Here is a 25,906-nt window from a genome sequence, read left to right as displayed (position 1 = left end):
GTTCTTCTACTAAGCTCTTTACATCTAAGTTATCTCAAGGCGTAGTGACCAAGTGGAACATGTCTGTGGCCAGAAAGAAATGCCTGCTGTTTCTATAAGGCGTTGTATCTCCCATTATTCCTGAGCCTATTCAGGATATAAGTCTGTCAATGCAATTCTTCAAAATAAAAAGAGAAATAAAGACATTGACCTTTCAGGTTGTCTACTGATAAAAGAAAAAATGTGTCTTGACTGAAAGGTGATATTAAAGTTGAAAACGTCTCAGAAATGTCTAAAGACCATCATAAAAGGCTAGACTAAGCCAGAATCCTCACTTATTAGCAATGTGATACTAAAAGCACATTCAAAATGTATAGTAATCAAATTATCAGGGTTAAATAATCATTTTAAAGTGCTTAATTAAGATTAATTCTGTCACCAAAAAATCAGGCAAACAATGGATTTACAAAAATAATTTATCATATATATTTTTCATATCTGAGTGCCTTTCAGGGCTCTGATAACTATTTTAGCAAAGAATTTATATTTAATAACTAGCTAAGTGGAGAAAATAAACAAATAGCTTTCTCTTTAATATATACAGTGTTTATTAGCATTAGCATGATGGTCTAGTAATGGTGAATTGTAACAGGAGTTAGTATCAAAATAAGCATGTAATTTTCCATTACCTTTACAAAACAATATCTAATTGCTAAAGGAATTAATTACATATGCTAACTGATGGGATATACTATACACTGAGTACTTCAATTATGTTCGATTTATTCTTTGAAGGGAATGAACCAACAGACCTGCCAGGAAAAGTCTTGTTTGCCACAGTTCTATAAACAAGAAATCACTTTGCACTAGTCAAATACCTGACCTTCCACAAACTGTCACAGGCATAGTCTAAACATGGATAATTCAGCATTGTGCACAATTTCAATCATATCCTTTTTGGAGGAACTTTTAATGTAATTTGTTCAGCACCTTTGTTTGCCCATCACAAAGCTTCAATAGACCTGACAACATGCAGACTCACAAGACTGATGAGCCTGACACGTAGCGATGATCATTGTCAAAAGGCATCTACTTGTCTGTTGGGGGAGGGCAGGTTTAAGTAGCAAATCATGGAGGGAGTTTGACTGAAATAGCGTCCTGAGTGATTAAAGGCTCAAAAATGTCATTATAAAAATCAACCAAGCTTGGTGTTTATTAAAAACAACCCAAAAGGCTTGATGCTTGTTAGATGTCTATCCCAGTGAAACAGACACATGATCAGGTGGCTTGCACCTGTCAGGCAAGCAGCAGTGATCTCCAGAGCTGACGATCCTGGGAGAGTGTTACACTAATTATACCAAAAAAAAAAAAAAAAGCAAACAGGGTGAAGCAACCCTTTGATAACACTGCTGCAACTAGAAATGTCACATGTACCCACAATATACTCAAGGTTGTAGATCTGGAGCATTGTCCTTAGGAGCTGGGTAATGATAGGCTACCCTTAGTAAAATACTCAAGCAGAGCTCATTTCAGAACAGTATTGAAGAAGTCTCACATTCTAGTTTCCAAACTCTTATAAAATATTCACGAGTACACCCATTAAAACTATAGCTCTGAACCTTCCCATCCTCTGCCCCCTACTCCAAAACTCCTAAAGCACCAAGGACATACAATAATCCTAACAAGCAGTCTCAGTTTCAGGAGGGGTGAATCAGAATTTGGTGTTAAATAGAATGGGTTTCCTCCCACTATCTACTGTTTTCTTCCCTGGGGAGGGCCAGATATTAACATTACATTCCTGTCCCTTCCACCTCCTCACTTCTCTACCTGGGAGTTACTTGATTGGTGAATTTGGAGAAAAGAATTTTGGATATTCATAGTTCAGCTCTTACATCTTAGGAGTGAACTATTTGTAGGGAGTGAATATTCCACGCTCCTTCATATGACATATTTTAAAGGAGACTATGTCTCCACAGATTTTAAGGAGGACTGTAATGACCAAAAAAACAGACAAAACATAAAAACACGATTGTCTACTTTGCTATGCACTATTAGGAAGACCATTTTCCAGTAGATATAACCACATCCTAAAATATCAACTTTATGATTCATAAAGGTAAGCATGTTTTAATCCCAATCTGTCTTACTCTTTTATTTCTCAAATGATTTAGAATCTGGGCAGGAAATGACAATGCTGCCAATACCCCAGTATCTGGGAAGTAATATGAAAAATCCTCCCATGTGGATTCCAATACACTGTCCTGGGGGCAACTCCATAACCGCAATGGACAATCATTTCTTTAACTGAATTCTTAAATATTCCTTGGTGGGTCTTTTCACTACTTTTTTAAAACCAGTTTATTAACAGTCATTTTAAAAATTATAATGTACTAATAGTCACTCTCTTGTTCAAAACAGCAATTAAAAATTGTTTTATTATCTTCCCCAAACATAAGGTAACTGGTAGGACATAGGTTACTATTTTCTAGTAGAACAAGATGAGCAAAGGTTCCCATTTTGAAAAAAGGCACTTTTTCAGGTCATTTCTCTGAGACAGTTGACAACAGAAACATGGACAGGTCTGGCACTGGGCAGGTCTATAATTGAAAAAAATTAAAGCACTATATGGTGAAGTCCAATGTCAGGGTAATTCAGAATAAATGAGTAATTTTTTTCCTAGTTTTGAAAGAATTCTATGCAAATAATTTGATTTATTCATTTCACAAATACCTACTGGAAGCTTATCACACATTATGTCCACCTGAGTTTTCTACGAAAGCCTCACTCTATGTGCAGAGCAGAACCCACGAGTGTTGCCCTCCACAGGTGTTCTCACCCTCCGTCGGCGACATGTGCCGGCGGTGCGGCCCTGCTCTAGAGATCACCGACGGAGGTTCCAAGCGGGGTGGACCGATCATCTCCTCTCCTTCACGCTCTGTCTCCAGGGGGACACTAAGTTGTGTAGTTTTCAATTTTAATTAAGCGGCATCTTTTACATCCACCCTTTCCTTCCCATTCCTAAGACCGCACGCTTCATTACTTTACCATTTCTCTTGGATAATCCATTTCATCTATCCTTTGCCAATCAGCCCTACCCATTATTGACAGAATAACTAATAGATTTAAATTGTTACAGTCTACCTGCTACTACCCCTCCCATCTGCTCTTAGAAGGCAGCTCTGAAGTTCTGTAATTTTCTTCTGCTCTAACTCTATCAACCTTCCTCTACTACCGCTCCAAACTGTGTACCAGGATGAGGCCTTATGAAGCCCCTCTTTCTCTGCCAACTAAGAGCGTCCAGCATATTGTCAGCATTCAACATGTGTTTGTTGAATATACCACACTGCAAATACAATTTGCTATTTTTAATAAAACCCTTTACTTTTCAGTATCTTCTAATTCATCCCTTTTGGCAGTTTACTGAACCATTACTATTATTTAGGACCCTAGTAGCTTAAAAAAACCCCACTTCATTTATACCCCTCTTTTTATTTCTCTTCAATAGCTAACTTAAAAGAAGTTTCCACGTTACATGTTTTGGGAAAGTCCATCCAATTTGCTAACACTCAAAAACAAAAACCCTTCAAACTTTTATTTAAAATTTTTACCCTATTTATTCACATTCATGATTATTAAAAACACACAATGAATTATTTTTATTATATATTTAAAACAAAGAAATTAGGCATAGATTTAGAAACTCAGTTTAGTTTTCTTCATATAGCTGTTATATTGAAATCTGTGTAAACTTCTTGGCAAAATGACTGCCTAAGAGATGTTATGTGCAGGGATCTAGAAAATTCTGAGATATACTGAAGATTTATGAGAGCAGCAAAACAAAACACTTGAAATGTGAACTTTACCCCAAATCAGGATGTTTGGTTGGCTTCCCTATGTGGTGAGACAGAAATGAGCCTCTCCAGGAACTGAGGGAAACCAGAAATCTTCCTGCCAGCGCTGAGGTTAACGTGCTTCCTTCAGAAACAGAAGGATGACTTTAGAAGTTTCATGACAATCTATAATGTTTTAAAACATTACCTTGGCTGATGGGTCATTTAAGACTTTTTCTGAATAAGGTGGAGTGTCCAATCCTTGAAATAGTTCTCTTGGAAATTCATCAATACAGGAGGAAGAGTACAGATGCAAAAACTTTCTAAGGAAATTATGCATTTCTTTTTGGCGCAGAATCAACCCAGAGTTGAAAAGGGACGTGAGAAGTGTATCATCTGGCAAAGAAATCCCAGAACCTGGCTTTGGAGATGCTGAAGGAAGACAAATACCTTCACTTAGAGTTAAATTAGATAACAGAATGGTCGCAGTGTTACTAGTTTTTACTCACTAACCACTCTCCTGTACATCCCCACCTTGGCTGCCAACAACCTTCCTCCATTTTCAGAGCTTATACACTAACGGAATTGCTTCTTGCCACAGAAAGGAAAGAAAATCTCACACGCATGTGAGGATGTTAATTCAGGTTCCAAGTCTTAATAAGGTAAAATATCTTATCTAGCTGTCTTGTCTGAGATTCTCCTCACCCCCAAAAGGCCTTAAAGCAAGAATTTCGGTGTAGGTACCTTATCTGAAAAATGATCCATGGAGCACAAGTGAGGGAACAGGCAAAGTGTGATGGAGGAAAGAAAAGAGCCAGTGAGAGTGAGTTCTGAATGGGCTACAGCTATGAACAAGGAGGGCTCAGTCCTGCGGGGACCTTCTGGGAAATGAACGTGTAGAATTATCCAGCAAGGGACTGGGAAGCTGGGATGTTAATCTACCAGTTCCCTGCCTCATTAGTTGAAGGCTACTCCTGGGTGTGTAGAATCCTGGCACTTCCAGAAGGTCCTTTCTTTGGACAAGCCTCGGTAACTTAAGAGAAAGCTCAGAGCGGAAAAGCAGTACCCTGTGGGCATTTGACATGGAAAGTGCCAGCAGGTGAATTCAGAGGTGAGCTGAGGTGATACGGGGCAGGGTCTGCTGCACCCACCCACCGTGACGCACCCTTTACCCTGGCACCTTTCTAAGTGCCTGTCTCAGGGGTTAGCGAACTCCTGATAACTGCTCAGCCGCTCTGTGACTCGGCCTGTTAGCCCCGCTGGCTTCTCTATCACTGGGCCCTGGCGTGGGTCGAGCTCTCTTTCCTGACTGTTGTACTGATGAGCAGCACTGAATCACCAATTTCATGGGCACAGATTAAAAACAATAATATGCATCATCATGAAATGTCAAAAGGAGCTGATATGAAGCAGATTATACCAGTTTTTCTGGATATGTTTAGATATATCGATGGTAAAACAAAAAGCTTAATAAAACAAAACATGTCCATGGAGTTAAATATCCTATCTCAAGTCATACATTTCTTCTCTTTTACCTAATGGGTGCAAAAGACTCTCTCCTTAAAGACAAAACTTCATCCTGTTCATTTTAAAAGCTTGTCACATCGTGATCACTATGGTTCTTAACTGTTTCAAGACATGGGTCAAACTGGCATTCAAGAATGTTTTTAAGTACATGAACTAAAACATGCAGAGTGTCAAAGGAAATCAGTTACATTGGAATACTAGTCTATTCAAAGGTCTGTGTGTCTCAGGCTAAGAACCTCTGAAACTTTCATCTTCTGATGAGAATTCACTGTGAAAGATATCAAAAGTATTTTATAATTTTAAATAAGAAACCTCACCTAAACAGAAATTGGAAGGAAATATGTTCTTTCTTAACACATCAAAAGCCTACCTAGCAGCTTGCTCATGTTATTAATCCTTTGCAGGTGGATGTAGTAACGCAGTAGAAGAATCCACGTAATATCCACTTTAGTTGGAGTCTTTTTTATAGCGTCTATGTTCTCACATAGGTCATCACTTTGGTAATAAAATGTATAGCTAGTCTGGAAGACAACTTGGTAGTTATCTGAAAGTAAAAAAAACAAGGCAAATATTATGCTTTTCTTGAAAAATAACAATATGAAAAAGTCCAACTCATAAAGGAAAGACTGTCACATGGGGCTACCTTTGACTAAAAATTTTTTGTACCACAAAGACAATGAATACAAAATTAAAAGAAAAACCATAAACTTAAAAAAGTTATTTAAAACACATGTAAATTGTTTTTCTCTAATATATGTAACACCTTGCAGCAATCAACAAGAAAAAAATTAAATAGTCCAATAGAAAAGTGACAAAGAATTTCAACAGGAAACTCATAGACAGGGAAACCCAGAGAGCCAAAATTTTTAGCATCACTGAAAATCAGAGATAGGCAAATTAAAATCAAATACCATTTCACTTCCCTCAGGAATTGACAGGCACTAAAATCTGAAAATGATAAGTATTGGTAATAATATGAAGAAATTGGAATTCTTATACACTGCTTGAAAAGCCTTGGCAACTTGCAATAATGTTGAGTTTTCTTAAGTATAAACATGGTATGTTTTCTTATCTCTTTCAATAATTTTTTTTGTTTTATAACTTTTGCTAGATTAAGCCCTAGATACCTTACACATTTTTGTAGTATTATAAACAATAGCTTTTAAAAATACATTATCTGTTAAAGGTATATAGAAATAAAATTTTACATTGAGTAATCTTGCTAAGTGTTCTTACTGTCCAGTTTTTTTGAGAACTGTCCAGGTGAACAGTGCTAATAACAGCTTTTTTCTTCTCTTTTGCTTAACATTATGCAGGGTAGGACTTCCAGAATAATTTTCAATAGAAGTGATTATAGCCATCTTACTCCTGGCTTTAAAGAGAACAGTGTTGGAATATTGAGTATGATAAACCAGTAGTTTCTTTTTCCTATTTTAACTTTTTCAAACTAAGAAAATCTTTAATTCCCAGTGTTAAAATTGTCTGTGATTTTATTGAATTTTTCTGTACTTCTGTTTTCTATCCTCACCTAAGGATATGTTTGATTTTAGAGAGAGAGGAAGAGCGGGGGAGAGACACTGCCCCCCCGCATGCACCCTGGCGGGGGCTGGAACCCACAACCTGGGTCTGTGCTCTGATCAGGAATCGAACCCGCAACACTTTAGTGTGTGGGATGGCGCTCCAAGCAACTGAGCCACCCGGCCCGGCAATTTTTCTGTACGTTTTGAGTTGATTATTGTTTTTCTCTTTTCATCTGTTAATGTAGTGATTTAGTTTAATACATTTTCTAATGTTGAGTTATATCTGCACTTCTGGAAATAATTCAATTTGACATGATGAATCTTTTAATATCCTAAACAGGATATTAAACATTTTGATCAAAGTTATAATTTACATGATCAAAGATAAAAATTCCTATCCCCAGAGGCAAGCATTTTAAACCATGTCTACTTTATTTCTTTCAGTGGTTAGTTCTGGCTCTTAAAATAATTCCCTCATAGCACTTCCATGGCTCATCAGTTTTAGAAAACGTATCTGCTGACTTTCTCTAGTGACAATGAGGATTAGCTCACATAACCACTCCTCCTTCACTTTGGAGTTTTTATATTTTTATCAACATTTTAGTTCCCTTATTATTTTTATATAAGTCTATCAATAATGTCTTAAAAACTTTCTTTCTAGTTCTACCAAATATGGACAATATCTCTTGATGTCTTAGTTTGTAATCTAATGATATCTGCACCCCTTCACCTCCTTCCACTGGACAGGTTTCCTATTTTTAAAGTCAGTAACATTTACTTTCTGTTCTGCATCCACATACGACTGTGTTTCTTCACTAAAGGTGAATATCACAACCTGTGACCACAAAGGATAGAATTCTCAACACAAAGACCAAATTGATTACTTTTACTTATTCCAGTTTCTCAAAATCATGTAATATTCTAACTTGCTTCATATTTGTCCATGCATGCCTGAAGAATGCTGTGTTTTTCTTAGAATTTCTGAATGCCTTTCCAACTGTGATACAAATCCACAAATTATCAAAGAAAAGATTATATACTGTATAGAAAGAAAGTTTCTTCAGGGGAGTGAATCACCATTTAAAGAAAGGTTAAATAACAACTGATAAATTAGAAAAATATATTTGCAAATAGTATCATAGTTAAAGGGTTAATTTCCATAATAAAGGACTTACACAAATACTTAAAGGCAAAAAAAAGAAAAAGAAAAAAGAGAAGAAACTCAAGATTAAATAAGCAAGATTATGAGCAGAAAGTTCACACAAAGGATGCTTACCCTTAGTCCTAGGGACAGATGTGCAAATTAAAATGACATGTTTTCCCCTTTGCCATATTGACAAAGGTTTAAAAAATGTACCTGTGTCAGCAAGTGTGTAGGAAAAATAGACCTTTTATTAATTGTTGATAGGAGTACAAACTGGCATAACCTTTATGAAAGGCATTTGGCCAAATTTATCAAAATTACAAATGAATCTACCCTTTGATCCAGAAATGTCCCTTATGAGAATTGACCCAATAAATATACTAGCCTATGTACAAAATTATATACAGATATGACTACCTATAACAGAGTTGTATTATAAGAGTAAAACAACCTAAATATCTATCAAAGGAAGACTAATTGTGGTGCATCACTGTAAGGGAATATTAGGCAACAATACAAAAGAAGTTATGCATTGATCTGAAACAACTGCCAATAGATACATTTATATTAAGAAAAAAAAAAACAAACAGAGCAAGAAGCATAGTTGTGTGGACAATTATACTATTATTTGTATTTTTAAGGAAAAAAATATATCAAATGTATGTACCAGATTGGTTCAATCGGCATCCATCCTAATCTCCAAATGTGCTCTTCTATATTGAAGAAGTTATAAAGATAAAAGTTGTGTTTCCCAGATTTCCATGTAGCCAGGGCCCTGGATGGGATTTTGGTATCACAAATTCAGGGCATTGGTGCAGCACTGGAAGTTGGAACTGTGCTAAGTGGTGCAGAGACAGGATTCAAGGCCTCTCTTCAGCTGGTATAAATTCTGGCAGAGGCTGCGTGGTTCCGGAGGCTGCACCTAGAGCAGAGGCTTCCTATTCTACAGCTTCCTTCATGCTATGGTCTGAAGGTTTGGGACTGCTCCCAAATGCTGAAATCCTCGGTTTTGGCAGCTAGGCCCTAAGACCTCTAGCCTCTCCCAGAGGCTCCCCAAACCATTATCCTCTCAGCTCAAACCCAACAAATCACTACAATTAAACCTTTGAAATGTGATCATATATGACATATATCAGGTTTTTATAAAATGCGTAGACATTCAAACATACCAAGCAAATAATCTGTGTATGAGGACAAAAGGTCCACAGTGGCAAATTCTGGGATGTTCGGTAACGCCTCTTGACTGACTTGATCGGTTCTAGCATTCTTCTTTCCGATAAGCAGGTTAATTGCCAGCACAGCTCTACTGACCTTAAATTAATGCATAATTAGAATTCATAAATGTAAGCTTTCTGATTCATAGATCTCTCCTTAAGTAAATAATGCAAAAGAGAGAATTCATAAAATAACATTCAATATACATTGGAAGAAAAAATAAAGACAACCTCAAAAATAATGTTATTCCCAGCATGTATAACATAAGTCAAAGAAATGATCACTGTTGGCAATTTAATTAATGTATAAGTCACTTTAAATAGGCTGCCTCACATAGATCTGGCACATATTTGCCAAAATGTCAAATATTTGCACATGTGTATCTGCCAATACTTTCACTAAAGAAAAGGTGAAACAAAGCCAGGTCTGGCTAACAGAAATTAAAAACATTATACACATAAAGAGCATTTTTTAATCTTCCAAAGAAACATCACTGGCACAAATCCCAAAGGATGTGAAAATTTCCTTTCTCTTCTGCAAATACACTGTGTTGTCTTAGCAGCTGGTAGGTGAACACAGCTATTGCAATAAAAAGCAGATTAAATAAAGATCACACCAACCTGTGCAGCAGCTCTGATTGCAATCCAGGCCAGTGAACCGCAGATTTCAAATGCATCTACTGTTGTTTCTTTAATAGAACTATGCCTTCTGGTAAAAGTCTAAAAAAAGGTGGCAAGTATATTATGATAAAGGCATATAAAGATATAAAGTTTCATGATACATTTTCTCATCTGAAGATGAAAGTTTAGCAGAATACTATACAGCCATTAAGAATAACGATGCATATGTATTTATTGACATGAAAAGGTGTTAAAAGTATATTGGGGCAGAAAAGTGTAGGTTACAATATAGGATGCAAAATATGATCCCATTTTTAAAAGGATGTGCACACACATGTATTCCCTGTATATACAAGCAGAGAAAACGAACAATGTTACCCCAGGCTTTAAGGGCGATTAAGTTATTATTTACCATTTTTTTCTAATTTTCTATAATGAGTTTGCATTATCTGAATAATAACAAAAAGGAACACAAATGGCATTTTAAATAAAGTACTTACTTACAGTATTTACCGTTTTAACAGAAGACCTATAAATTGAGTCTATCGTTTATAATGATGTCAGAAATAAGAATGTTACTTAAAGATTTTCGATAGGCCTGTGCCTGTGTGTGTTCAGTGTTTAAACGTAAAGAAAATCAATGCTACAGAAAGAAACAGAAAGAAAAGAACTCCACTAGCAACATAAAATCTGTTTTACATTTTTAAAGAACTAAAATAAGTATTCATAGTCCATTTTAAGGTTTAACCAATTAGGATAAACCTATTTGGTTAGACTGCTTGTATCTAATCTTCTGAAGCTCCTCCTGTGGCCAGTTCTTTAATCTTCCAGGAGCCACAAAATCAAACAATGACCAAAGTATCTTTACCGCTGCCCGCAAGACTCCCAAGGAGAGGCGGCAGAGGAACTAACGCTGATGCCAGGCAGGCGGTGCAACGCGGGTGCGGCCCAGCCTGATCGAGCTCGACGCTAGGAGGCAGGCGATGCCTGCAGGGATCGCTTGTGGGGAATCCAAGCAACACCGCCCTGGCCCAGGGTGTGAGGACCCCAGTCACTAGCCTTAGGGAAACTGCCTAGGCTCTGGGTGGCCTGGCCAACGTATAGACCCTATACGCTTGAAAGTTTTATCTATTTAAATTCTGGGAACAAGGCTAACAGGCGTTAAATGAAGAATGCGGAATAACATTAAATGACTCTAATGTAAGAACAACTAGTGACACAGACATTTAAAAAGGAAAAAAAATTCATTTTGAATTGAGAGGAAAGCTTTATTGAGGGGGTCAGGCTTGAGCTAAGAACAGAAAAATTTGGACTAGGAAAAATAATCTGGTGGGTATTTTTTGATGGGGGAGGTGCTTAACATTGCATAGGAGATTCTAGCCCATGCAAACAAGCAAGATAAAGAAAAATTACATCTAGATTGGAAATGAAGAAGTAAAATTGTCTTTGCCTACAGAAGACATGATCCTATATGTAGAAAATCCCAACACACACACACCTAGAATTAATAAATGTGTTTGGCAAAGTTACAGGACACAGTAATGAACAACCTGAAAATGAGATTAAGAAAAATTCCATTCACAATAAAAATAAATGTAAGAAAAATGCACAATAAAAAGTAAAATGCATTATTGAGAGAAATTAGCTAATATCTAAATAAATGAAGAGACAGTTCATATTATGAATTGGAAGATTCAATATTGTTAAGTTGGTAATTACCCCTTAATTGATCTGTAGATTCAACACAATCCCTACCAAAATATTTAGTTTTCTGCAAAAATTTACAAGCAGATCCTAAAATATATATGGAAAATGCAGAAGACTCAAAATAGCCTAAACAATTTTAAAAAGGAAGAACATCGTTGGAGGATATGTACTTTCCAATTTCAAAACTTACTAAAAGGTGCAGTAACTACATGGAAAGGTAGGCTTCTAGATCACTGGGATAGTACCGGAAGTCTGCGTTTATGATCTATATTTACATTTATGATCAATTAATTTTGACAAAGGAGCCAAGGCAATTCAATGGAGAAAGGATAGTCTTTTCAACAAATGGTGCTGGGACAACTGGATCTGTGTGCAAAAAGATGAATTCAAATACTTACCTCATATTTTATACAAATATTTATTCAAAATGGATCATAGAGAAACTTAAAAGCCAAAACTATAAAAATTCTGGAAGAAAACATAGGTAAAAATCTTCACTATCTGGGGTTAGGCAAAGAGTTCTTAGATATGCCTCCAAGGGCACAATATATAAGAGAAAAACATGATAAACTGGACTTCATTAAATTAAAAACTTGTCTCTAAAAACACCACAAACAACATGGAAAGAAACAGCGATATTGGAGAGAACATCGACTGGTTGCCTTCCCTACGTGCCCTGGCCAGGGATTGAACCCACAGCCTTTCAAAATTCGGGATGAGGGTCCAGCCAACTGAGCCCCACAGGCCAGGGCAGTTCATCCCCCCTTTGCTCCATGTCCCTGCCTCGACGTATCTGATTACAGCCTCCTTATATTGTGACACAAGTACTTCTCTTCCCTGCTAGGCTCTGTGCTCCTTAGGGAAGAAGAGCTAACATGCCTGGCATACATTAAGCACACAATTAGTGTTTGGTTAATGGATGAATAAATAAATGAATGTTCAAGAAAATCAACTCAACTTAGCTAACAAACAATTATTGAACATTTACTATGTACAAAGTACTTCAGAATGTAGATGTTTAACTGAAATTACACAGTGATGAAAAACAGGTCCCTTGAATATCTACGGTGTGCCAAACCCATTATTACACTAATTCTCCGAGCCGATCTAAGAGGTATCACAGTCACATTTCACCAGATGAGAAAACTAAGCTGAGAAAGGCTCCCAGTACACTGCAGGCATGCGATGCTGCTAATCAAAGCCAGTGCTACGGTCACCCTGCTGTACGGATTGCATGGAAGTTAAACTACAATGCTTTCTTTTAAGGGCTCATAAAGCATTGTCTGCATTTAGATAAATGTCAAATGTTATATTTCAATGGTCTGAATGTGCTCGGGTAAAACTTTTTGTTTATTCTGGCTGCTTTCTGTGTTTCCAGTAATTCTATGAATTGCTAAAATATTTATCCTGTGTCAAGATATAGAGAAAATGATCATACTTAGTGGAATTTTATTATTCTTTTCATTCAAATCCTAACTTTTTCAAGCCCTAAATTATAAACATTTCTCTAAGAAAGGCCAGAAGGTGATTTATCATTACCCTACTATCCTATTAATCTGTATTGCGACTTGCTATGGAAACAAAAATTTTCGTTTCCTCTTACTGGAAATAAACATGTTTATTATACCACAAAAAGTAACTTATCTATGTAATCATAGATTTTTGATAGAAAAAACAATAGTTGCTACCTACCAAAGGCAGCTACCACGTGAGTAATTCAATTGACTGAAAGTTCATTTGCCTAATGGTTTTAAATCATGTTTATGCTCTAAAAAGTTAGAGATTTCACACCAAAATTTTCTCAAAAGATCTCTTGGAGGGTCCATGAGAACAAGGGCAGAGTTAGGCTTGGACACTGATTCATTACTTTCCAGGATACTGCCCAGGTATAGGAGGTGCTCGATAGATATGTGATGAATGAATTAATGACTCTGTCACAAGGTGATCTATTTGTAGCCACATCAGTAATGAAAAGCTTACTTGTCCATCTGCTTAAGCTATATTTCGTTTCCTGCAATTTCCTGATAATTACTAATAACTTAGAGTACTCACATGTACCTACATTTCGTGGGTAACATTTTAACAGACAAAGATGTCTAAATGAAACCTATTCCCAGAGCTTTACATAAAATATCAAAAGACATTTAAACACAGGTATGACTACAAACTAATGAGTTAATTTCTCTAAGTCTCACAGGAAAATCAGTCTCATTATTTCAACAGCAGTGTTATCAAAATAGCAAGCTCAAAAGGTAATTAACTTAAAATTTCAAATAGAAGTTTATTACCTTAGGTGTTGATGGTGCTGATCCAAATTTGTTCTTTGCCTTTCTCAGATGTAAATATAATAGGGCAATCTCTAGGTAGGAGTCCCTTATCAACCTAAAATGATATAGCATTGTACTTAGTGAACAGTTTCACCACTCATAATTATTTTCCATAATTTGCCAATAATTTCTGAGCTAATAAAAGGTGAAAATTGACAAAACCAGCATCTGTCCCAAGCTCACACCCTCTTCTCACAGCACTTTCGGCATAGACACTGGCGTCTGCCTCCCCTGAAATTAGAAGCTCTTGAAGAGAGCTCGGAATTCTACCTTGTCCTGTGCTGGCAACACTCCATAACATCAAGGCCAGTCTGGAATATTCCAGCAAACAAGGCAGTAAAAAGGTGGAGGAACCTGCCTTAAAAACCAAGTCTCACCCTGGCCGGGTAGCTCAGTTGGTTAGAGCGTCATCCTGACACATCAAGGTTGTGGGTTCGATCCCCATTAAGAGCATATACAAGAATCAAGAATCACCTAATGAATGCATAAATAAGTGGAACAACAAATTGATGTTTCTCTCTCTCTCTCAAATCAATAAATAAAAATTTTTAAAAAACAAGCCTCTTTCTACCCTCCTATACTGACTAACATCAGAAGAGACACATCAAGGTATGCAGAAAACAGCGATTTGGTATGGGTTAGGTCTGAGTGCTCATTACGAGACCTGTCAGCTGGGGCCATTTAGATCAGTGCCGTTGTAATAATGGTGGCTTACTCTGTCTTGAGGTGATTTTTATACAGAATTAAGTTGGTCAGCCCTGGTATTGCTGACCAGAGTGACTGTCCACATAATTCCCTTCCAGATACAATTTCATATCTGGGGAGGCCCCTGGAATCCTAGGACCAAGAGGAGATTGGTCTGAACAGCCAGAAGGGATTCACAGTCCCGTCTGCCACCGTGCTGATCACCATCATCAACCATCACTGCAACCGCCTTGGGTCAGACCCAGAGCAATAAGCTTGGGAAGGGAGTCACGAAACCTGCCGGCCAACAGACACCAGTGCACTAGCCCGACTGTGGGCAGTACAATATCCAGCGTCCTGCCAGAGCATGGGGCTCAAACCAAAACACACACATCATCCCAACAGTGGAAAGAAGATAGTTTCTTTACCCTGAGTTTTGATCGTGGTCCAAACTTAGCTGTATAGCGTCATATAAACTCTCAAGTTGCGAATCTGGAGATCTGTCTTCCATCAACATTTGACATTCTATTTTGCCTGAAAGAAGAAAAAGACAAAGATGGGTTTTCCCTTTTCTGTCGTTGAGAACTTCAGAACAAATATTTCTTGCTGGAGATTCAGAAGACTGGACGGGCTGCCCTTGTCATTCACCCGCCGTTTCCTGCTGGAAGGGAAAGACCTGCGTCAAAGCCTCCTGGGGCTCCCCAGACACAACTGTTTCTACCATCTTCCTTTTCTCTCTGTTTGCTCTGTGCTTGCTCTTCCTCCTGGGGCACTCGTCCGCCTTTCCTAAGTCCATCTTCCTCTTTCCTCTGTCTGCTATTGCACATATCACAGAAAACATCTCTAAAAACAGAAAGTCCTAAAAGTCAGCAAATGCTTGAAAACCACCATGGATGATGGAAGTGCTCTGGTTCTCACCCAGCTCCCAGCCTTCTTCACGGTGAGCTGCAGCCTTCCAATGTCGGTGCTGGAATGACGCTTTCGTGACAGAAACAGCAGGAAAGGGAAACCTTATAATTACTATCAAAAGGGTCCACAGTATTCATGCAGCGTGTGGACAAGGCACAGGGCCACCCAGTGTTAAGTTCACGTCGGGGCACTATTCTTTGGAGCTGCTGACATGAGAAGTTACTTCACCAGATGCTCCATATTTTCCTCATCTGTGAGCCAGGGATGGCTGTGCTTACCTTGTGGTGAGAATTAGCAACATGAGATGCAGGACGCTGACTGCGGTGCCGAGCATCTAGTAGGCAGATGCTCCACAAAGGAGAGCGCTTATAACCATCATCATTTTTCTCACGGCTAAAATGGCCCCAATAAAATCATAGGAATGCATTATGCAAATATGTGTTGTCTATAAGTTATAAATGTGAATGTGCTATGGAAATTCAATTTAAATGGGTATGTATCTTTTATAAAACTTAACTAAAATGCTCAGCTAAGTGATGAAATGATGCAGAAAAAAAGTATCCTCTAAGGGTTCCTTAAGGACCATTATTTATAGCTAAATGGCTGACGCTGACATTTTTGAGTCAAACAGGAAACCAAGGAGGGGCAATTGTAATTATAAATGAAACTAAGGAGTACTTTTTTTTCTCTTTCTAGACATATATTTAAAATAAGTAGTGTTCTCTTTATCTAAAACTTAGTTTGTACCAATACGTTTGTCATCACAAGGCTCTTTGTAGAAGTCTGTATTGTTTTATACTCACTGAGTAGACTTTCAAGAAGCCTAGTGTTAATAGGGGGGGGAAAAACAAAAAACAATGCCACAAACTTTATCATAGTTCTGACCCCAAATGCATCTTACCTTTCTGAAAAAGGATTTCAGCTTCCACCTCATGTTCCGTTGTTGCTGAGGTCCTACAGAGCTTCAGTGCTACTTCTAGGTGTTGAAGAGCAGGTAACCACTTGGAGGAATCCTTCTTTTTACTGGTGTAGTATACTTGCTTGGCCACTGTATGTCCTACAGAAAGACAGTTGAATAAGCGGGAACAATAGATTATAGTGTTCATAATTAGCCTCCAAGTCACTAGACTTCTCTCACCTTAAGGCATCTACTAAGAACCCGGTGGTCTCTAGTCTTTAGCATCTAAGAAGTGTTTTAAAGAAAGTCAATACTCAAATATTTCAATGAACTATAACAATAGTCCCTTGAAATCTTATTTTTTATAAACTTTAATTACTCTCATTTTTAAAAGAAAGGCTGATCTTCCTTCAGTTCTAAAATGTTATAATGCTCTGGGGAACAACTTCCATGGCCTGAAATGAGGCTGTAGGAGAGAAACATCTGGAACTTTTAAAGTTTTATGTTGTTTCCAATAAAACTTGCATATATTAATAGGCAATAATTTCACTTCTCCTCAGATCTGTAGTGGCCGCCTGCTATGCATATTTTGTCATCCTAAGTAGACGTTGAACCCATTATGGACAAGGGCCACATGCTACACTTCCGTGTGGTCCCACCATCACCTAACATAATGAAGGACTGCTGTGTAGAAGAGGCACTAGGTTTAATCTGTGTGGCCTCAAAGATAGACATTTATTCAAGAAATATTTTCTGAGTGCTTAGGCACTGAATAAAAATGAGAAAAGAGAAGATTAAGAGCTAAGGTTTATTAAGTGCTTCCTACATTCAAGGCATCCTCTCAAGTACTTAACAAGCATTATCACATGTAATCTTTCCAACTCCAATTGGATGCCATTATGCAGAGGAGTAAGCCGTGGCACAGTGAGGTTTAAGTAATGTGCCAAGGTCACACAACTAGTAAGCAGCAGGGCTGTGATCTGAAACTAGGCATCTGGCCTCAGGGCCCACAACCCTAAACTATGACACTGCAAGGCTCCCTAAGAGAGAGATCAGGGAGCGTGATGTTTAATAGGGAATCCTAATGGTCAGACAGGTGAGCAAAATACTGTGTGGTCAACTGCATGGAGGGGAAAGCAAGGGCGCAGTGGTAGCAGGTTACAGGAGAACTGGTGTGCCTGCAGAAACTTCATGTCTTTAATATGATCTTTTCTCCTTTCCTTCCTTTTGATTCAGCCTGGCCTCATCCAGCACCATGACTCATCTGCTTCCCTCTCCCCTTGCATGTCCACTCCCTTAATCATTAAGCCCTCAGGACATTTGAGGCCCTGGTCAGCATTAAACAATCTTAGGAAAAAAGCCACTGATCTATTGATCACAGAGACAGAGTTTCAATCAAACTAAGTATAACGTCTAGCTAAGCCTCAGATATGCTTCGGCCCAGACCTAGAAAAATGGAACTCCACCAACCACACCTTTGAAAAATCAGACAAAGCAATGCCATGGCTAATATCAGGACAAGATGCACTGATCATCTTCCCCCTACCCTAGCACCAACCAATCAGCAGAGACCATGATCCTGACCATGTCTCCTATCTAACCCATCCCCTAGAAGCCATCGGGGAGCCAAGCCTTTGACCCCTAGTTTACCTGTGACTCTTGGCTTGGTGCCATCCCCAAGAGTCCTTACTTTCCCCTAATAAGCCCTTACTTTCTGGGCTGCAAACTCCTGTTTGTGTTTGATTAGGCTTTGATGTGTGCAGTGTTACTTTAGTCCAGTAACACTGACGCAGACCTGGGAAAGGTCAGGGAATCCTTCTTAGACAATGTGGCTGTTGAGGCCAACAGCTGATGATCGCCTTATCTTTGGTGATTTTAAAGAAGAAAAATGTTGGGATAAAGAGTAGAAGGCAACTGGAAAATGCTACATTGATAGGACAGCTTCTCATACACAATAGAGGGATATAAACAGAAAGGTGATGTAGGATTGCAGCATGAAACAGCGGCTGGGTTCCAGCTAAACTGCTGGTTCAGGCCAGTCCTTGGTGTTACAGTGTCATTTGAGGCTTTGAACAAGTCCCTACATGTCTCTGGGCCTTGAGTGTCTTCCTCTGGAAATGAGGCAGCAGAACTAGAAAAATAAGAGGTCCCTTCAGGTTCTGAAAATTTTCAGTTCCAGGATGCTAAGTCCTACAAAGGGCTTTCAAGAAACCTAGAACTTTTTGTAAATTTCTAGTTCAGGAATCTGCTATATGAACCATCAGAGGGTAGAAAACTGCGTCTTTCTCCTCTCATATCCAGGGAGAAGTTATTGAGCCTTACTTCGGAAAATACAGGGTGGGGGCAAACTGCTGAGAATTATGGAGATGGAAAAACTGAGGGCTTGCTCCCAGAGCTCCCGGGAGAGTCAGGTGACCAGGCATGGAATGGTAACGCTAACACCCACAAAGCTCTTAGAACAAACTAGGTGCCCTTAGAAACTTGGTATGCATTTCACTCGCTTCACCCCACAATAAGCTGGTGAGCTTGGAACACACTTTGCTTATCCACGTCTCATGGGAGCAGAAACTAAAGCACAGAGAAGTTAAATGACTTAAACCAGACCAGAATTCTTTCTATAGCGTCTATGCCCTTAACCCCAATGATTACTAGGTGTGATTAGAGATCCTAGGCAAGAAGGATATGCAAGTATCATTTGTCCAATACACCCTCATGTTTCAATGCATCTCCCATTTTTATAGGTTTCACTATTGCCTCAAATTATAACACTGTTTATTAATATGAGACAAAATACCAAGTATCTTCATGTCATCAAGGCACTTGAATATATGCACTATATATGCCATAACTACCATATATAATATATAGTACTATATAACATAGGACTAATATATAATAATAGTACTTAAATTATCTGCTAGATTTTTGTTAAAATTAGGAAAAAACTGTATAAACAGTATAGACTTTTCTCTTTCTTTCTCTCCAACCAGGAGGCCAGAGAGGGCAGGTGGTAACTGGCTTGGTTCCACATGCCAGCATCATTCTTGCAACTTTCTTTGTTCCTATTATAAAATCAATAATTGACTTTTTTATCTAATAAAAAAGCTCAATGTGCAGCCATTAATGGAAAATAAATAACCATGATGCTTATTTTTTGTTTTATAAAAGTAATCTCAAAATGTATTTTTCTATGCAAGGCTTTCACAAGAAAACATAATTTTTAAGTGTCTCTATTCTTGCGATGCAATCTTTGCTGTCACTATACAGGCAACTGCCAAGAAAGCATTAAGTCAGATGATATTATACCTCATAATATTGAAGTGTTCCTTTTTCCAATAAACATCAACTCCATGAAAAAAAAAAGTTGTGAAACTGACATTGTTTTGACAGAAAAGTCACTTTGGGTTTTGTTTTTTAAGTCTGTGTTTAATATAACAGAATGCAAGCTGTTCTGCTTCAAGTGAGTCTAAGAAACAGAACCAGCATTGCTACCTAGCAGTGACACATCTTCAAGATTACTAAGGCAGGAGTGCAGAGGATACATCTGATTTAACAAAATCTGTACAGTTTAGCACAGTCTGTACTTTAAGCTCCTTTAGAAATCAAATACACTGATAATATAACAAACTGTGGACTAAAAATGCAGAAAAATAGCTCTCATGGGATGAGATTGCTGGAAGGAATTCTAGAGGTCAGCTAGGCCAACCTAAATTCATAAATAAGGACACTCAACAATATAGAGGTGAAGCAATTTATCTAAAGCAATAAAATTCATATCTGATGATGGTGGTGATCATCATATAACAATAATGACCAACAGTAATCATGAGAGGGAGAAACAGGAGGGAAATAAGGGAGAAGGTGCTGGGCAGGTGATGGCCTGAGCACACTTCTATCACTCTCCCTTCCCCACTCTAGTCCAGCCATCAACCTCTCCTGAGCTGAGCACCAGCTGGTGCAGGAGGCAAATGGGTCCCAGGAGGCAGGGGTAATGTTTTAAAATGTAGATTTTATTATTATTCAGGTATGATGAGTTTAACAGGTCAGGAGACCATTGCCATTGAAAAGATAGTTTGTTACAGTTCCCAAAAAGAAGAGGCACAGCACGCCATGCAGGGCCACATGGGGAAGCACCAGGGTTGGTCCGGAGGTAGAGGGAACAAGGGGAAACCAAGAACTTTTGTTACGGTTCTCAAGGGAAGGAACGGGTGGGGTAGGGTAAGCAGACAGCAGGTTTAAGATCGGCTGGAATAAATTTCAGTGGGCTCTGCTAGAAGTCTGATAGCTGTCCTGGGGTGATTAGGGTAGGGGAATGGTGGCACAGAGAGTGAAAGCCCAGCAAAGGCCAATAAAGGAAATGATAAAGGTTTGGGTTGTGGGCTCTTGAATGGTTAGTTTGCATAGAAAAAGCATGTTTAATGGAGAGTGCTTTGCTAATCTCTAGGAACTGCCTAATTTAGGGAGACGAAGTTTCTTACTATACAGGAAGAAGCCAGATATCAAAGCATTAGAAATACAGAACACAAAAAGGCCTGGTTAAATACAGGTTAGAACTGAGAGTTGGTACAAGATTTTCTGCCCTGTGATCTGGACCAGACCCTGAGAGCCAGAGGCAAGTATCCCTGGGTGAAACATCAGAGAGTTGTCCTAGAGAGAGCTAGAAACAACATCTCTGAGTTTCTCCTTGGTTTCTGAGGAGCTGTAAACTTTCTGCTGCTTACTGGTCCACCCACTCTAATCAGGTCCACTCTTGGTTGGCTCCAGTCTACCCTCCAGCCTATTCTTCTCCCAGCAGCTAGGGTAGTATTTTAAAACTTAAGCCATCCCAGCTCAGCATTCCTCACTAGGCTGCCCCCCAGCCCACTCTGCTCTGGCTGTAGTTATCTCCTTGTAGTTCCAGAACATGCTAAGCTTGTCCTCACCTCAGAGCCTACAACTCACTGCTCCTGCCACCTCTACGATGCATACTTAGCAACTCACATTTCAGGTTTGGGGTGAAATGCCACCTCCATGGAGAGGCCTCCCCGCTTACCTGAATTAAACAGGCAGCCATCTCTTTGTGTTCTTTATCAACAGATCTTATCCACATCTTTCAAAGTGCTAACGATTCATAACTATATACATATACTTAACTCAGCATCATATATTAGCCTTCTACATCCTTGCTGACTTCCTGTCTGATTGCTATCAAATATATATTTTATTATATACAATATTTATTTTATTAAATTTGATATTAAAATATTTATATTTATTTTACACTTTATAATATGATAATGATATATGATATAATATGCACTCCTACATGGTTTACTTGTTTACTTCTGTCTCCCACACTAAGATCAGGGACTACATCTGTTTTCATCTAAAATAACCTCCCAGGTCCTCACACAGAGTCTGGCATGCAGTAAATGATCAAAAACTATTTGTTACATAAATCGAGCCCGGGCATTCATAAATACTGCCCCCCATAAATGTACTCATCTAATAGTGTGCCTGAAGGCAACTTAAGATTTTTCATCAATGGCTTGAGTGTAATATATGTTTAACTGTTCTTACCAATTCTCATTTTTGTTTTGGCCAATAACATGACATGAGGAAGATAGACATTTTTCAAAGGCTGTAAGGGACTTGCATAGTCAGTGTTTGATGAGTGATATTCAATTGTTTCTCCAAAAATGAGCATCTGTAAGAGAAACGCTGTAATAAGTAATCAGCTAATGTGGTTTGGAATAAGGAAAACAACAACAACAGAAAATAAGTTTCTAAATCTTGTGCACACAAAAGCACTCTCACCTGTTCAATAAGAATGTTGTGAGACTGAGTCAGCAAATTTAATTTTTCTGTTTTTGAAGAGGAAGCTTCCTTGAATTTCTCTGCTTTTGTTAAGTCATCCAGCAAAAGCAAGCTCCTCACCAGGGTTAAATGAGATCGCGGAGAAATAAACTTGTTTCCTTCAAGCAAACGTATTATGGCCTATTAAAACAAAATTATTCCTTTTGATCATACTGTTTGCAATTCACTGAAACAAGAGCTGGCCATATTGGCTGTTATACATTCAGTGCCTAATGGAATCTAAAATTCTCTCCTTTTGTTCTAAACTGAATCCTTTGGTAAATAACAACGTGAATGAAGATTCCTTCCTACCTGAAGGTTGGTTATGATGTCTGCCTTGAACTGCTTTTCCTGTAGGCCAATAATTACCGCTTGCATCAAGAATTCAGCCTGTAGCTCCCTGTCGCCTGCACTTTTTGCCTCCACACACACTTCATTGATGAGGCTCACATAATCTGTCATATCATTTTCTGAAATAAACAAGTGTAGTTATTTAAAACGCACCGAGAATGTAAGAAAGTATATATGCACAATATGCCCAATGTTCATCACAGGAATATTGTGTAATATGGAAGAATAGAAGATACAAAGACAGAAACCAAACCGACTCCATGGAACACTGAGAATAAATGTGTTGCAATTTTGGGGGAGGTACTTTAGAGTATCCAAATGCTGCAAAGGTAATAATAATACTGCATGAAATAATCTGATCTGAGAGATTGATAGAGATGGATAAACAGATTTACAAGTAGGTAATTATTAATCACGGTCAGAATGAACATTCGAATGTGCCATCCTGTGATCTAAGAACTTCGTTAATGTAACCCATTTAATTTTAACAATAATCCTATGAAACAGGTACACTTATCTCCATTTTACAGAGGGGGAAATCAGGCGTAGGGGAATTAAGAGACTTGGCCAAGATCACACAGCACGTAAGTGGTAGTCTGGCGAGCATGTGAACCCAAGCCAGTTGGCTCCAGAACCTGTGCCCTGGACCCCTTACGCTACGCTGCCTTTTTAGATGACAAGCAACCCTGGTGTTAGTATTCTGCCTGCTTTGCACACATCAGTAGCACACGTCGTTTTCAGTGATACAGGGGCTGTTGAAAATGATTATTCTTATTTAATAACCCGAATTTTAATTCTGGAAACAAATTAAGCTAGAGAGTTATAAAATGTTAATGTTAATAAAATACATCCCCATACAACCTCCATTACCTACATAAAATCATTTTTTATAAAAATTCTGATTAAGAAAATAGGATATTTGTACCTTTCACGATTCCAATGCCACGAATCTGTGCAACAAACGCAGTCACCAGTGCTAAGCGGCACCTCAACCACAGGTGGATGTTGAAATATTCTCGAGAATTTAGGGAAATAGGGTCCAAAAATTCATAATCATCTTTGTTTTCAGTGGCCTAAACAATATTCAAATTATGCTTATCTTCACATTTAATAATGTCAAAGTTCTAGCCTAATGCTAAATATAAGTTAAAAGCAGCATGCAATATCATTTACTGGTATGACATTTTTAATTTTAGAATTATTCTTGCATATTCTATAAAACATAAATAATATACATGTACACAAGAAAAACCCACAAATAAGTAAATAAAATCACCCATGATCGCACAATCCCCTATTAACATTTTGGTAGACTGCTTTTCAGCTTTTCCTCTTCACTATATACCCATTGTTGAAAAACAGTTTTGCAGTCTGAATTTTTCATTGCAAATTATATTATCAGTAGTTTCCATGTCCTCAAAAATTTTGCAAACATCATCTGAAAAGCTGAACAATAATAAATAACACTGGCTAATATTTATTGGGTGCTTATCATGTGTCAGGCACTGTGCTACATGCTTTATACATATTATTTTACCTCTCCTGAAAAGCCCAAGAGGAGTTATTATTGTTTCCGTTTTACCCATGCGAGACCTGAGACCTAGAAAGGTTATCTATTTGTTTATACTTCAAATTTTGGCAGAGGTGGGATTCAAACTTGCGTCTTTCTGAATGTAGAGCCCACAGTCTTTTTTTTAAATCCTCACTTGAGGATATTTTTTCCCATTGTTTTACAGAGAGAGTGGAAGAAAGAGAGAAAGAGAAACATTGATGTGAGACACATCAATTGGTTGCCACCTGCATATTCCCTGGCCCATTTGGGGATCGAGCCTGCAACTGAGGTACGAGCCCTTGGCCAGAATGGTACTCCAGACCCTTCAGTCTGGCTGACACTCTTGCCACTGAGCCAAACGGGAAGGGCTAGAGCCCACAGTCTTAATGCCTTGTGTTACATTGCTATGTTCTGCTCACATTCCAGATGTATATTATAATTGATCCACCACCCTTTATGAGGGTGCTCAATGTCCAGAGCTACTGGGGAGGAGGTGCAAAGAGAGCTTTTTCCAGGAATGGCAGGAATCAATCTTATTTAGTAAGTTGGGAACATCAAAGTCATTTAGATCAACATCCATTTGTTCCAGGAATTCCCCCCTGTGCATCTCTGACAGCTCATCATTTCCCACCAATTAGCAACATGTGCTATCAAGGAGCAGCTATGGGGTCTTGAAGGGGGCTGGAATCTGGATGGACAGGTGAGGAGCACAGAAGAGGAGGATGAGCTGTTCCTGGAAACAATAAGAAGTGAACAAAGGCCTGGGGGCAGGATGGTGACCACAAAGGGAACAAGTAATGGAGGAGTCCAGTATTTAGATTAGCAACACAGAAAAAGATGCCTGTCCACATCTCATACCTTAATCTCTCGGTGCCTACATTTCCCGAAAAGCCAAGTCACAATCTAAATCAGGGTTTCTCAGCCTTGACACCTCTGACATTGCGTGGCAGGTAACTGTTGTGGGAAACTGTCCTGTACATTATAGGATGTTGAGGAACATCGCTGGCCTCTACTCACTATATGCCAGTAGTACCCCCTCTAGTTTTGACAACCAAAATGTCTCCAGACATTGCCAAATGTCTCCTGGGCAGGCAAAATAGCTCCCAATTAACAACCATTCCTCTAAGTCAATTTTCAGAATTAGATTGCTTTTTAGAATTTTTATTACTTTTAATATAGTAAGAAATGAGTCTCTATTTAGGACAATTAGTGTTACTTATTTGTAATGACAGTAGACGTTAGCAATTTTATTAGTAAAGTTTAAAATAATGAGCAAAGATTCTATGTGATGAATCTTTTACTTCAAAGAGTGCTATATTATTAAACTGCTCTTATCAAAAATGCAATAAAATTTCAAATAATTTGCAACACCAGTTGCTGAACAGATTGAGAGCTTAAATGGGGAAGGGTATAACTAAGAGAAATCCAAAGTAGGAAAAAGCACAGGTGTCCTACTGGTGATGCTAAAGTAACAATTAAAAAGTGAAATGAAGAGCAAAATAAAGTGAAAGAGCTGTATTTGCTGGTGAAATGAGACCTACAATCCTGTACTGGTACATATGATCGGACTTTAGAGATTCTTACACCCAATTCCATCAGTTCACAAATGAGATTTATATTTTTAAAATGTTTTTAAAGTTTACGGGACTTATCCAAGTTACACCAGTTAATAAATAGCATAAGCAGGGCTTCAACACAGATCTTTATACTCTGAATTCAATGCTTTTTCTACTTTATCCCGTTGTTTCATCCAACTAATTACTTAGGCAATTTTCTAGCATGCCAACAGGTATTATAAAGGTAAAGAT

At 38.2% G+C, this 25,906-nt stretch overlaps 1 protein-coding gene across 1 annotated transcript in view; it reads right to left on the bottom strand.

Moving 5' to 3' along the window:
• The window catches only part of CFAP54 (cilia and flagella associated protein 54), a 214,072-nt gene that overhangs the window by 39,013 nt on the left and 149,153 nt on the right, over positions 1–25,906 (bottom strand). Inside the window, exons 53-63 of the mRNA XM_016221795.2 lie at positions 23,472–23,619; positions 22,508–22,665; positions 22,157–22,336; positions 21,920–22,046; positions 16,364–16,519; positions 14,982–15,087; positions 13,831–13,924; positions 9,836–9,934; positions 9,170–9,311; positions 5,707–5,880; positions 4,018–4,241 (exon numbers count right to left, since the gene is read on the bottom strand). Of these exons, the coding sequence (XP_016077281.2) occupies positions 4,018–4,241; positions 5,707–5,880; positions 9,170–9,311; positions 9,836–9,934; positions 13,831–13,924; positions 14,982–15,087; positions 16,364–16,519; positions 21,920–22,046; positions 22,157–22,336; positions 22,508–22,665; positions 23,472–23,619 (1,608 nt within the window). The remainder of the gene's footprint in view (positions 1–4,017; positions 4,242–5,706; positions 5,881–9,169; positions 9,312–9,835; positions 9,935–13,830; positions 13,925–14,981; positions 15,088–16,363; positions 16,520–21,919; positions 22,047–22,156; positions 22,337–22,507; positions 22,666–23,471; positions 23,620–25,906) is intronic.

This window comes from Miniopterus natalensis, chromosome 2, assembly GCF_054644295.1.
Source record: "Miniopterus natalensis isolate mMinNat1 chromosome 2, mMinNat1.hap1, whole genome shotgun sequence".
Taxonomy (NCBI): Eukaryota; Metazoa; Chordata; class Mammalia; order Chiroptera; family Miniopteridae; genus Miniopterus; species Miniopterus natalensis.
This window is presented reverse-complemented; position numbering and strand designations above follow the sequence as displayed.